Genomic DNA, 15,033 nt, shown 5'->3' with positions numbered 1-15,033 from the left:
ATAGGGACGTAATGCATTTGCTCCGTGGTCCATGTCAAGTATTTGTCAGAGGGTCTGTGAGGGCCACTGACCCCCCATGTCTGCCCTTCTGTGGGGCATCTACCTTTCTCTCTATCGCCAGTCTCGCGTAGCCAGACCTTTGACTAAATGGCAAAAGGTCTGGTCCACATTGCTGCTTATTCTGGCCAAGAAACGCCCACTTAGACGGGGAGAGAAAGCAACCAGCCACAGTTCGTTTTGCGTGCCATTTAGAGGTGGGTTTATCTAAAATAGATTAAACCAGTGTGGGAAAAAAGTCACTTAAATAATGCTGTGGTAGTCTTTAAGAAGGGTTATATGGAAAAGACAAAAAAAAATAGAAGAAATGTGACTAGATTTTTAAAAAGTATTAAATACAGACCATACATGCTGTTACATTTCCGGGCAAAATCCACACAATCAGGAATTTCGCATGGGCCGAAAGATTTCCCCACACAAATTTCACAGCAGGTTCAAGTTGGTCACGTGGATTTGCTGCGGTGCCCAACATAAAGTTGCTTGGTGAGTTCTGTGAAAGCTGTGCTCCATATATCGCTTCACTATTGACAAGAGACATCAGGCTCCTTTTGATTTTGGGAATCACTGATTTAGTCAATAATAGGCTAAACAAAGATTTTTATTGTGTTTAATTTATTTTTTTGGCTGCCCTGGACAGGCCAGTAGATAAGGTTTTTATCTGCCCTGCCCAAAATTTTGACTGGTTTTACCACAAAGAACATTTTATATTTTATGTTATATAGTTATATATTATTTATTAGCTGGATATTATACTAAACTTGCTCTGAAGGCTAGGAATTCATACAGACAAAAAAGTATTTGCATAGTTTGTAAAATATTATTGATTTGTGTTATACTTTGACTATTGCCAGTCATTTTCAGAATGATCTGAAATGAATCTACAATGTTGTTCAAAAGTTTGGGGTTGCTATTGTTTTTTTATGTTTTTGTAAGAAGTCTAGTGCTCATCAAGGCTGTATTTATTTGATCAAAAAATACAGTAAAAACAGTAATATTGTGAAATATTATGAAAGTTTAAAATGTAATTTATTCCTGTGACTGTAACGCTGAATTTTCAGCATCATTGCTCCAGTCTTCAATGTCACATGATCCTTTAGAAATAATTCTAATATGCTGATTTGGAGATAAAAAAAAAATATTTCATTAATTCATGTTGTGAACAATTATGCTGCCTAATATATATATTTTTTTTGTTGAAACCATGACTTTCAGGATCGGTTGAAAGCATTTTTATTTATTTTTTTGGTATTTTTGGTAACAATGTAACTGTCTTTACTGTCACTATTGATCAAATCAATGCATTCTTGTTGAATAAAAGAATTAACCATTTGAACAGTAGTACATGTTAGCCAAATAGTTGAAGTGATAGTTCTATGAGCTGTCCCAAAACACTAACATTGATCCTGTGCCATCAGACCATCTATATTGTTGGGCCCTGCAGTAAGAACCAAAAGTAGGGCTGAACATGAGCAACTTCTCCCTTCCCTCTCTCCTTCACTTAAACGTACACCCTCACACACAAAGGTACATGGGGTCGCCCACACTCGGGCTCCATTGTTATGTATGGCTGTGTTAATCTGACTGCTGGCCTCTCTTCCGCTCTCTTTGTCCCCTCCACCAGCCCAGTGGCAGAAGTCAACAGCACCGCACAAAGGGCCTGCATCCCCCAAAACTGGTTAACGGCGGGGCCTGCTCGAGGCTTTGATCAGCTTTTTCAGGGTTCAGTCCCATGTTCCCCCTCCTTGTGCTGAAGAAGGCTGAATGGTTACACTTGAGGGAGGTTGTTAAGGGAGACGAGTGCGGAGAGAGGTGCTCAGGATTGATACTTGTGTCACTGGTTCAGTAGGGGATGCTATGTGCTGCCTATACAAACACCAGAGTTTTTTTTTTATTTTTTAGATTATTTTCTGTTGTTTTGTGATAAGACAACAGATCTATCCAATAACTAGAAATTCCTTTTGAAGCAAGGAGTTATTTAGCTAACATGATTTACAGTACACTTATGACTCGCTTCCACTGAATGGTATGGTACGGTACAGGACGGTACGCAATCATTTGCGTTTCCACTGTCAAAAGTTGGGAATAGTACCAAAATGCCGAACCGTACCACTTTTTGGGTACCCAGCACAGTGGTACGGTACTAAAGGGTGGAGCTAGACTCGCTGCTGAATGTTGATTGGTTGACCAATCAAATCTCAAATCTGTGGTTTATTTATAAAGATTTATGAAAATTTGATCCAGGTTATGAGATCCAGGCGATCACCGGGAGCTCGGCGCTCATGTTCCCCGCCTGGAACAGCCTTTCCTCGGCTAGTCGTTCTGACGCTGACTCTGATGTCTCTGTAGTGGTTAAACATGAGATATAATTAATCTTGTGTAGACCTAACAGCGATCTTTGGTCTCGTGAATCTATAATTCGTTCCCTGGCCAATCGTTTTGGCGGAGGGCTAAGTGAAGTTTCATATTTTTAGGCTATTTAACTTTACCGTTGTAACGTTAGACTAGAGCGCTGAATTTGTATATTTGACTGAATTGTTTGCTTTATTTCTTATTGTATAACTTCTTGTACCTTTTACTTATACTTTTACAATGGCTATTGTTGATTACTGAAATTTAACAAAAAGAGATAGGGTTGACTTTTGTCATTTTTATTTTATTACAAGATAATCACTGTAATGTTGTTTATTGCAACATTTGTACAAATGCACTTATTGCCTGGAATAACAGGGTTGTGTTTTATATTTTGTTTTGTTATAAATAGGCTAACGTTATACATGCAGTGAATAATCAATACGCATTGCCTGAACCACATTTGTGTGCCTATAATGTTTAAATTTTATTTAAATGAAAACGAAGAGGCAGAGTGGTGTTTTATAACACATTTTGTTGTATTGTTGCCTAAAATGTAGGCTTACATATAACCGGAGTAGCAGAGGGAGCTGAGTGGCACTTTCAAGAACGCGCTGTTCCATCAGCAGAATTACCGGACTCGCGTCCTCGGGAGTCCGAACTTTGCGTACTTGGTATTGAGAAATGCGGCGCCTAATGTCGACGCTTGTCTTCTTGTGACAAACATGCTGAGAAGCAAGAACAAGATCTGCTGTATGTCACCCATTGTTGTTTACTATGTCGCTTTCTTCTTCGTGCGAAAATGACGTTGATCGCTTCTTTCCGGCAAACGCTACGCCTATCAAGTAAGGGTACTGTTGGCGGTGGAAACGCTAGCCGGATCATGGTTTACCGAACCGTACTGTACTGTACTGTACATTACAGGTACAGTCCACCTGCATGTAACCCAAGGTTTAAGTCAGCATGAAATCAAAATTGACCTCCTTTACTTACTTAAAGTATTAGTTCACCCAAAAATGAAAATTCTGTCATCAGTTGCTCACCCTCATGTCGTTCCAAACCCATAAGACTTAAATTCATCTTCAAAACACAAAGATATTTTTAATAGACCAGATTTCTGTCCATTTCCCCTAAACCTTCATGTTGCAATAAGTCCATAAAGACATGTTAAAAGTAATTCACACATGAATCGAGCATTTAATCCAAGTCTTCTGAAGAGAGACGATTGCTTTATATGATGAACATATTTAATTTAAGCTCTTATTCATGTATGAACTGATTAACGCACATGCATAGTGCACAAATATGGCAAGAGAGAAGTTCAAAAGATGTCTTAAAAGAAGGACAGATCTGTCAGGTTTTATTTAAAAATGTCTTTATTTTTTGAAAGCACAGTGTTGCACAAAAATTTTCTGCTACGGCTTTTTTAGAACTATTTTCGATGAAGAAAGAGCAAAAACAGACAATATTGTGTCTAAGATGTAACTCACTCAGATTTAACTTCTTGTTTGTTGAACTGTTGTATAAAATCAATATCATATTCAGGAAAATGGATCCCTTGCTTGTGTGATGTCACTGTATATTATATTAACTATATCAATGTTATCATCAATATAAAAAACTCATACAGGGATATTTTTTTGCCCACATAACTTGAATTATTGGGGCATTCTAACTACATTCTAATAGGCTTTATCATGCAGTGAATGCTTTTGGACTCTCAAGACTTGTCTGTTTGCTTTTTGCAAAGTGAGTGACATACTTGAAAATGTCACCTCGCATTTCATTAAAACAACAATTACGATGTTATCGTAGAAGATAAATATTGCACACCCCTACCTTCAGCTTCCATATTTGGGTCAAAAAGATGCTGGCAGTGTTTCCACTATTGATTGCAAACTGACATCAAGGTCTAACTCCATTAAGCTATTGAACACCCAATTTTTAATGATCCAATCAGTTCTGATCAGCCAAAGTCCCACCTTACTTTTTTGTTCTCATTGAATATTCTGCTTCATTTGGGAATATGTCTAATTACAAGTGCCTTGCTCAATGGTGGTAGCCTCAAATTCCTTCAATGCATAGTGCATGCAAATATAGAAAGCTATAAGCAACAAAGTATTATAGTATATACAAAGCAACAAACTGTATCATGTGGTGCCGAAGAAATAATCTGTCCCTGAATGTGGAGAAAACCAAGGAGGTCATTATAGATTTTAGAAGAAATAAAACCACACATTTACCTGTCTACATTAATAACTCTGCAGTTGAAATGGTTAATACTTTTAAGTTTTTAGGCATTCATATTTCAGACTCCCTTTCATGGTCTCTCCATATCACCTGTGCCATTAAGAAGGCACACCAGAGGCTTTACTTCTTGAGGTGTCTTAAGAAATATGGTATGTCACTAAACATTTTAAAAACATTTTATCGCTGTACAATTGAGAGTATATTGACAGGCAACATTTATAGTATGGTTTGGCAGGGCTACTTTAAGTGAATTGAATCTTCTGACAAAGGTAGTAAAAACTGCATCAAAAATTATTGGGGTTCCACTGGAATCACTCCAGGACATTTACTGGAAACGCAGTACTGGGAAGGCACTGGGTATTATACAGGATGTTAGTCATCCGGCACATAGTCTCTTCATATGAGACGTTTGCAGAGCATCCCAACGCGTACATCACGTTTTAGGGATAGTTTCTATGCACAGGTTGTAAGGCTATTGAACGATAGTGCAAGAGGAAGGAGGGTTAAGCTTCGAGCGGATGTTTTATTTTTATTTTTATTTTTTTTATTTCTACTTTATCTATTGACTGGTGCTGAGAGAGTGCTAAGGCACATTGTATTTCATTGCTGTGGTACTCTGTACGAATATGCATAATATGACAATAAACTTGAAACTATACTAGAAAGTAGACCGAATTGGATACTAGTAGTCAGAAGTCTGACTGTGTGAGGCCTCATCCACACTACTGCATTTTAGTTTAGAAAGGGAGAATTATAACGAATACGATCTCCGTCCACACCAGCGCTTTAGTTGCGTATTAGAATTGATCTCCGTCCACATTAAAACGACTGAAAACGCGGATCACGTGACTATTCACCAACACTGGGCATGCGTGTGCCGGTGTAAACAGGCGCTTGTAGGCAGTTATAGCATTGTAAAATGCATTATTTACTTGCAAAACAGCTGCTAGCAAAGACATCAACGTCAGTAACGCTTGTAATTCGTTATCCATGTTGCAGTCAATAACGTTACGTAGTCCAGGCTGTTTTTGTATGTTTTCTTCCCGGGGACGGGTCATGTGATGGGTGCCTGACGAATCAGGGAAGGATTCGCCATGACTGATGACACCCAATCATAGAGCCGAGCGTGAGCCTCTGCGTCATCATTTCTAAAGTCCTCCGTTTTGACCGTCTTCACTAAAACGCCCTCCGGAGATTCAAAACGGAAAACGGGGTCGGCAGCGTTTTTAAACTTCTCCGTTTTAGGTCTTCGTTTTTGCCATTGTAGTCTGGACGGGAGGTGCAAACGTACCAAAAGGTCTTCGTTTCTAAACGAAAACGCAGTAGTGTGGATGGGGCCTGAGACTACATTGGTGGTATTTCACACATTAGCCTAAAGAAGTCCATATAATTCCTAGAGAAAAGGATCTGTTAGCATTCTTATTCATCTCAAAGGCACTTGGCCGGCTGCCTCAGGTCACTCTAGAAGTATGCAATTTATAAAACTGCCATATTTGCTGGTACATGGGTGCTCAGATCTGCTACCAAGCTAAATGCCATGTGGCTCTAAAGCAGGGGTGTCCAATCCTGCTCCTGAAGGGCCACTGTCCTGCAAAGTTTAGCTCCAGCCCCGATTAAACACACCTGAACCAGCTAATCAAGGTCTACCGTCTTTACTAAGCATAGAAAATTCCAGGATTGTGTGTTGAGGCAAGTTGCCGCAAAACTCTGCAGGACAGTGGTCCTTCAAGAGTTCGAACACCCCTGCCTAAAGCCACAGGAAAGTGACGTGACAATACTGATTGGACGTGACAATACAGTTTGAACCTATACACACCACTTTCATGTCATTAATTTATGATGAATCATAGTCCTCTGTTTCTGCACACATTTAATGAATTTTATAAGAAATTCTAATAGACCACTGTAAAAAAAAAAGGTGAACTATGCAGGTTTATTACCTTAACTGAACAGCTTCGGAGTCATTGGAATGGTTAATACTTTTTCGTGTTGAATGGTGGTCGTCAGGAAGTATCGCGTGATATCAGGTCTCGCGATGCAACGAATTGCTTTATGGCAAAAAAATCTGCTAAAATTCTGTCATTGTTGCGCTCCCTCATGCTGTTCAAACCCGAATGAAGAAGACGTTGTAAAGAATGTCCTATCTGCTTTGATGTCTTTGATCTACTAGGCTCTGGTATCTGAGAGTTGCCAACAAGTTTTTCGACAGTGTTGTCAAATATCTATTCCGAAGCTGTAGGGGGAGCTCTATAGAGAAACCTGCGAGCAAAAAGCAAGAATACAGCGAAGAAATTCCTGAAGCTGCATAGCCCTGCTTTAAGAAAGATTATTGGAATACATTTTACAAAAAAAAAATAAAAAAAAATCACGTTTTCTGCTTTGTAATTTCACGTTTCATTCAATGTGTTACTTACAACTAGCCTGGCCAGCCAGACTTACATCAAGATGTTTAGTCTGGACACTGTCCATAGACTAGGCTTACTCTGAGAGGCGGGATAAACGGCTGTCTCTCAAAATCCCTCTGCACGCAATAGGATAGCGCTACAACCAATCAGAGCAACGAAGAAGGTGACGTGGTGCGTTTTCCCACCAGCGGAGCTAATTGGTATATTAAACTTATTCCGTATCCAGTCGGCAAAACTCCGAACACATCTTCCTTTTTTAAAAATGATTTAAGTGCCGTTTTTTGCTCTTTTCTTAAAGAGAAACTTAACTCCAAGTCCTCCAGAGTCGCGGCCAAAGCCGATTTGAAAGACTGCTGTTCGACAGCTGCTGCCGCCATTCTTTGTTTACAAGTGCCTATGCCAGCCGTCGCAACTCTGTCGTCATATGTTAAGCCCGCCCCGCATGCTCTATACACGACGTGATTGGCCTGACCCAATCTGGGTTTTTGCTGCTAGAATGTGTATTGAGAGTTGCTAGACTGGCCCTGGCTGCAAAATACATTTTGCTGCCGCTAGGGGCGTCTAGATTTCTAGGCTAACTTACAACTTCTTTGTAATTATTTGTGAAATAGTTTTTTTTTTTTTTTTTTTTTATAAATTAATAATTTTATTCAGCGAGACATTAAATGCATTAAGTGACAGACATTTAAAATTATGCAAAAAAACCTGCTTTAAAAAAAAGGTGTCCTCTTGAACTTTCTATTTATCAGAGAATCCGGAACTTTCTATTTATCAGAGGATCCTGAAAACAAATATCACAATTTCCACACAAATATTAGGCATCACAACTGTTTTCAACATTTATATTATGTTTCTTGAGCATCAAATCAGCATATTAGAATGATTTCTGAAGGATAATGTGACACCGAAGAAGACTGGAGTAATGATGTTGAAAATTTAGCTTTGCCACCTCAGGAATACATTACAATGTAAATTATATTCAAATAGAAAACAATTATTATTATTTTTAAATGTTTTTTTACTGTATTTTGATCAAATAAATGCGGCCTTGGTGAGCATAAGAGACTTTTTTCACAAACATGAAACAAATCTTCATCCACAACATTTTGAATGGTAGTTTATATTCACTATGGTATTCTTTGTGGCTTTATGTTTGCTTCAGAACTGGCTAAATTAATTTTCCAATGAGGATCCCATTAACAAGTTTTAGTAGCCGTTTAGTTCAGGACTGTGATTCAGCTGTGAGAGGAAACACTCCGAGAATCCCAGACTGTTTGTGTTTTGAGATACGCCTTCACATGGCCTGTTCCCTACACACAGAGTACTCTTAAAGTCAGAATAGTATCTCAGTCTCTTTCTGTCTAATGGGAGCTTGTGTTCATGGTTAATTAGTTTCTCCTACACATCCGTTTTGTTCTCCGTGGACCCAACGATGGTGGCCGGGCGCACGCCAGCTTTCTTCTCTCTCAGACTATTAGTCAGCTGGAATTCATTAAAACACACACACACTGATGAAGTTGCACCCTGCGCGCACACCTCTTATTTTTATTTGTTGGTTCTATGTTAATTAGCATACCTATGAGACGTACAAGTAGCATCTGTCGCTATTCCCCCCTCCCTTGCTCTACTTTTCATCCCTCCATCTCGGTCTCGCTGTATGGTAAGCGAAAGGTTTTTTGTGATGTTGATTATGGCTTACTCTCTAGCGCCCTCCCTGGTGGTGGTGTAGAATGTGTGTAGATGCCAATTGGAGAAACTCCCCACACTATTTTATTTATGGATAAAGCCGATTTGATTTATAGGTGGATTTATGAAAATATTTCCTAATATTCATATGAGAAGCACATTATAGTATCTTTGGTGTGTGTGTGTGTGTGTGTTTGTCATTGTGAATAGGCCTGGCAGGATTACCATAGTGAGGTCCTCCTTTCTCTGGCTTTGTGTGATTGCTGGGCCGTGACTGACGAGGCATTTCCCCCACGTAGACACACGGAGGTGTGTGTGTGTGTGTGTCTGAGAGAGACAGAAGGGGGGCATCAGGATTAAAGGAAATGTTTCCTGTTTATTGTACTTGGGGTCCTCAGGGATGTTTTGGGGGCATTGTTGCGACGTGTTGTGAGCGTAGATTTAAAAAGCACACACACAAGTTAATGAACGTATAAGGTTTATTTTCATAACCATTTTTATTAGTTTGCATATATGTGCATCTGAATGTATCTTTTTGTCTGTGAAAATTTTAATTTTGTTTCATGAATCAGTATCACTTTTCAGAACAGTTAATGTGACATGCTAAACTAGCATCAGTTTTTGTAGCATCAATAGTGTAATGGCCCTTGTCAGCTCTGGTCAGTCACTTCCCAGAGATTTGTTTTGTTTATTTTTATTACTTTGTACTCTACCATGTAATTTTCAGTTGTTGTTTTTTTGGTGACTTTATGTATCCATGTGCAGGTTTGGCAATACCTGTGAGGGCCAAATGTCCTCGTTTATATAGTGAAATATTATGACAACTGACTAGTGAGGGTTATGTTTAGGGGTTGGATTAGGCCATAGAACATATCATTTAACCTGATATAACATCGATGAAAGTCTATGCAATGTCCTCAATAATATAGTGAAACAAATGCGTGTGTGTGTGTCATTTTTAAAGCTGTGTGTGTAGACGTGCAGCTGTGTATTGCTGTAGTAACTGTCTCTCTGTCTCTTGAGAATGATCTTAAAAAAAGGTCAAATTAGGGGAGTGGGCCTCTTCTCTTGTAATATAAGACGCACACACATAATCGCATACAATCTCTTATTGAAGTTTTATTTAATTCCATGTTAATGGTTTGAGATTGTTTTTCTCATGTACTGATCTTTTTTTTTCATAGAACATGCAAATGATGGAGGGAATATACAAACCTGGACTGTATCAGAAAAGGATAAATGGGTAATGTGACATTTTTGTCAAATCTGAAATTGATAAAAAAAAAATATTACTGGTATTTTATAACATAGTTTTCCAGTTACTTTTTAAAACTGAAAATAATTGTTATTTTTAAGGATTGTCTTTGATAGGAGGTGATTACCATTTTGTGTGTGTGTGTGTGTGTGTGTGTAGGCTCAGATCTCGAATAAAGGGGTTGGCCCGAGGCGTGTTTCAAACCGCTTCTCAAACCGTTACTACACTGAAAAATCCATCACGTGTCACAACTGCAGAAAGACTGGCCATCTCTCCAAAAACTGCCCCACACCGAAGGTACATCATTATCCACCCTTCACTCTGACTATACTACAGTCAGCTGCCCCACAGCAAAGGTCCACATTTTCTCATTTCCACTCAATGAATGTGCTGACACATATAGTACCGGATTAGCCAAGAAACTGTCAGCTATAGAGTTTAGCGACTGTCTCAAAATGCTGCGATTGACCAATCAGAATCAAGTTTTTTGAATTTCAGACAGTTTGATATAATGTAACACTTTGTAGGTCACGATAAACTCTGGGATGAAAAAGCATTTTGGGTCAAAGTTTTTGTGTTATATGTTAAACATTCACATATTTTGACTATACAAAATTGTTTTATTTACTGGATTGTCAAAAATAGGAATTACACTTTAAAATATATTTAAATTGAAAATATGTATTTTAAATTGTTTTAATATTTTATAATGTCACTGTTTTACTGTATTTTTTAATCTAATAAATGAATTTCATGCACAAGAATAGTATGTTACTATACTATTATGTATATGCTATAAAATGCTACAAAAATTATGAGCATTGGTATTGAATATAAAAGGTTGAATAACCCTAATATAAACTATAACATGTTTGTTTTGAAAAGTTTGAAAAGTATTCTTTTGTGTAAGGATGTCTGTTCTTTTTATACTACTTTTATATACTATACTACTTTTTTTTTTTTGAGAGAGACTATAAATACAATTTAATTAGTTTTGCATAAAATAGCTGTGGAAACTGAGGTTTAGTGTAGTTAGTTTATTATTATTACATATCTTTAATGAGATTTACAATGATTAAAGATAATTCTTTCAAAAGTTTACTAGTTATAATATATTAAGAACAATGATTGTATCAACTTAATAGTGTTTTGTAATTTAGGCTCGTGTCACTAAGTATCAGAGTTGTTCTCATTGTGTGTGTTTGAGCAGAAGATGCCATGCTGCTCATTATGTGGGCTTCACGGACACTTACTGAGGACCTGTCCGAACCGTCACTGTTATAACTGCTCGCTGCCCGGCCACACCTATGATAACTGTCTGGAGAAAGCTCGCTGGCACAAATGCTGCCACCGCTGTGGCATGACCGGGCACTTCATTGACGTGAGTAGTTCTATGTGGGAGTGTTTGTTGCGTATTGTTGCATTTTGTGTGTGTGTGTGTGTGTCTGTGAGTCTATCTCTTGGGCCATTCTTTCTCTCATTAAGACAGACGCTTCACAGGCTGTGAGTGGGACACACGCTCCACTCGTCACCCCCAACAACAACCCCACTGAGAGAGATAGAAATGGGGGAGGAAGAGATACAAGTGACTTTTAAAAACGGCAGGAGAGATGAAAGAGAAAAAGATATAGCTTGTTAAAACAAAGACTGGAGTTGTATTTTATAACTAGGGATGGGTCAGGGTCATTGCAATTAGTGCAGTGGACTAGTTTTTTCTTGCATGCGGTTTGCATTTTGCTTGTTTTTTTTTTATTCAACATCTCGCGCCATGAGCGTTGAATTTTTACGAAGCCCCTTGTATTCTCTTCCGTTTTTTTTTTTTAACGCAAGAACATTCACTCACCATAAAAGCTTGTTAAGTTTGTTCATCTTCTGTTGTCTTGTGGTTTGGAAACAGTTTTAATATATTTTTGGCATAGTTTTAATTGAAACGGAATTGGCCCCATTCATGCATAACATGACAAACAAACACATTTAGGATTTGGGTGCAGTTAAACAATCCTGCTGCAAGATATTCTGCAGCATTCTATTAGTCAAAGTAAGAAGTTGTTCTGATTATCTAAACTCCGCAAGTTCTCACATCACATGGTCACAATCATACTGCCCAATCATCCCTGTAAGACTTCTAGTTGTTGATGAATCTTGAACGGATAGTAAATATGGAATACAGAGCTTAGTTGATCTTACTGGTTAACTGAACAAACAATTCTTCAGCCGCCAGCACAACATGACTTTTAATTATGCTTATAATCTATAATTACACTAGTCCCAAAAACTGCTATGTAGCATTTGTTAATGAACTCTGAGCGTTGAAAAATATCAGCCGGTCCATTTACTTTCCGGTTTTTGGGCTTGCTGTAACATACCTCTAAATAATAAAGACCACCGTTTTTGATATTTACATATTTCTTATATGTAAATTTCGAGACAGTCTGAACCCAGATTGTTAAAATTGTAATTAAATTGTAATTAAAATGTTATCAAAGCTCAGGAAAATCTCAATTGTCATGGATTTAGACGACCAATAGACAACGGGTCATCGTTTTGGGTGCCCTCAAACAAGTCTAAAACAACAGTAAGAACTCATCATTTCATAAAGATCATGGCAGTATGGAAATGTGTTTTTAATAGCTTTATTACTGTATAACCTTGTCACAGTGAGCGAGGGAAAGGAAAGCAGATTCTTAAAGATTTTGAAGGTTTCCTTCAATACCCTCAGCAGGGTAACCCTCCAGCCTCTGCCCGGCTCTCAGGTGGGGTTAAATGAAAAGCTAACTGTATAAATGAGTCTGGCTGCTGTGCCCTCGGCACTTTCAATTTTCACAGAAATGCAGGAAGCTCGCAGGGCAAATGCGCTAACCACCCTCGCTCAGTGTCTGTTAAGACGACTTGAGCTGTCAACACCGCACCTCTTTCTTCTCCTACTATTATCCTTTCCTTTTTCAATTTCTTTTCCTTTTTTCCGGTTCCATTTTCTTTTTCCTTTCTCCTATTCTATTGTCTTTTTCCACTTTCTTTTTCCTGGTCTATTTTTTCTGTTTTCCTGTTCCATTTTGTTTTCCTTTATCCTGTTCCATTCTCTTTTTCTCTGTTCTTTTTTCCCCCTTTTCCTTTCATTTTCTCTATTCCATTTCCTTTTCATTCTTCTTTTCCACCTTCTCTTCTCTTCTCTCATTGTCTTGCCTTTTCTTTCATTTTCCCATCTCCTTTCATGTCCACATCTTCTCATCTTCTCTTGTTTTGCTGGATTTCCTTTTATCTTTATCATCAACACTATCAATCCTTCCATAAACGTCATCCAGTTCATGAATAGTTTCCTGATAGGCCCTAAAAGTTTTCACTCATTTAGATTCTGCAGTACATTTAATCCAAAGATGACGAAACAAAGCACGGAAATGTAGAGCAGAGATAAAAAGATGGATTTCTGATGCACTCCATGGATTTTGTGTCATAAACATCTGTGTGATTGTTTTTTATTTGTGTTTCTGGACCTAAAGGACTGTCATGTTATGTAAACATTATGTTTTCACACTGACTTTTTCTGTTCTCAACAGGCCTGCCCAGATATCTGGAGACAGTACCACCTTACGGTAAGATTTGTTTCTATGTCTCTCATATAAAATGTGAAGACAACTTGTGTGTGTGTGTGTGTGTGTGTGTGAACACCTTGAATGCATACAGAATCTGCCTGAGGGAATTCCAGGTGACTGACTGTGTTAAGCGTCTGAATTAAGAAAATGACTGGAGTCCTTTGTGACATAAGTAAAGTCGAAGCATATTTGTGTGCAATAAAAGCTCACATGTATAGAAACACACACATTCATCATGAGCTCTATTAGTCCTGATTGTGGCTTGCAGAGAAAAGACTCCCGCTGGTTTTGTCTTTGTGTGAATGTGTATAAATGGTGGACTCCTGATGGTGTGTCTAAGCGGAGGAGAGATCAGCTTTCATTCGCCACAAAGGGCTGCTTTAATAACTAGCTTTGTGTTAAAGTGTATAAAGTTACTTAATACACTGAATTTTTAAAATGCAATTTAATATTTGAATGTGACTTTGAGACTCCTTAAAATGACACGATTGGTTTACACGAGTTTTATTGAGTCGCTGTGTGCATTTCTCAGTATTTGCATCTCTGTGTCTGTGTTTTGTCACAGAACAATCTGAAAGTGGTTAATTGGCAAACTCAGTGAGCATTTTCTCCCTAAAGATCCACCAGGGTGAGAAGGCATGTGACAGTCACACACACAGCTAAACGTCAAGGGGCGCGCTGGAACATCTGCACACGCACACACATCCGCGCAGACTCCTGGAATATAGACCTCAGCCTAAGAGAAAAGAGCAGGTTGTTTGTCAATTAAAAGACGTGATAAAGCATGAAATGGGCTGCCAGCATCGCGCTGCGCCGAGCAGTCACTCGACCCGTCACACACACACACAGTCTAATTAGCTAGCCTGCCTAATGAAAAGGCCAGATCGTTAGCGCTAGCCTGGTGCGCTGGGTGGCAGAGTGGAGAGAGGGAAAAAAAGAAAGGTGGGATGAAAAGAAAATGTTGCCTCTAGGGCTGTTAAAGAGCTGCGTGGAGGGTTAAAAGTCTTAAAAATCTTCCTCACTTTCACCGTTTCTCAGCTTTATGGTTTTGTTCCTCGGTGTTGAAAAAAAAAAGTGTTTCCTGAGTTTGTACTGATTGAGCTCGGAGCACAAAGGAAACTGATATTATTATCACTCCTTGAAAAGCGTATCATACTGTCCGACTGTTGTTTCTGCCAATGTACCATAGTTATGACAGTTATTGTTTCTACAATTAATGTCTGTGGTTAAGTAGCATTTAAAATAAAATATATTTCAGTAAAAAAGTAAAATAATTTCCTATCATAAAACCCAAATCCACAATTGTCTCATTTGAAATAAGCTTCTGCCTGTTTACGAAATATAAATGTATGTCTGTGTGTACATATGTGTGCACTTTAAATGCATATGATATGCATGAAATTCACGTACACACACACACACACACAAAAACGTATTAACA

General features: G+C 38.3%; 1 protein-coding gene across 1 annotated transcript in view; it reads left to right on the top strand.

Moving 5' to 3' along the window:
• The window catches only part of zcchc7 (zinc finger, CCHC domain containing 7), a 59,894-nt gene that overhangs the window by 29,181 nt on the left and 15,680 nt on the right, over positions 1-15,033 (top strand). The window contains exons 3-6 of the mRNA XM_079617325.1: positions 9,932-9,990; positions 10,162-10,299; positions 11,213-11,383; positions 13,557-13,592. Coding sequence (XP_079473451.1) covers positions 9,932-9,990; positions 10,162-10,299; positions 11,213-11,383; positions 13,557-13,592 — 404 coding nt within the window. The remainder of the gene's footprint in view (positions 1-9,931; positions 9,991-10,161; positions 10,300-11,212; positions 11,384-13,556; positions 13,593-15,033) is intronic.

The sequence above is a fragment of the Phoxinus phoxinus genome (assembly GCF_949152265.1).
Source record: "Phoxinus phoxinus genome assembly, chromosome: 6".
In the NCBI taxonomy this organism is placed as follows: Eukaryota; Metazoa; Chordata; class Actinopteri; order Cypriniformes; family Leuciscidae; genus Phoxinus; species Phoxinus phoxinus.
The sequence above is the reverse complement of the archived record's forward strand: the minus strand, read 5'-3'. Positions and strand labels throughout refer to the sequence as shown.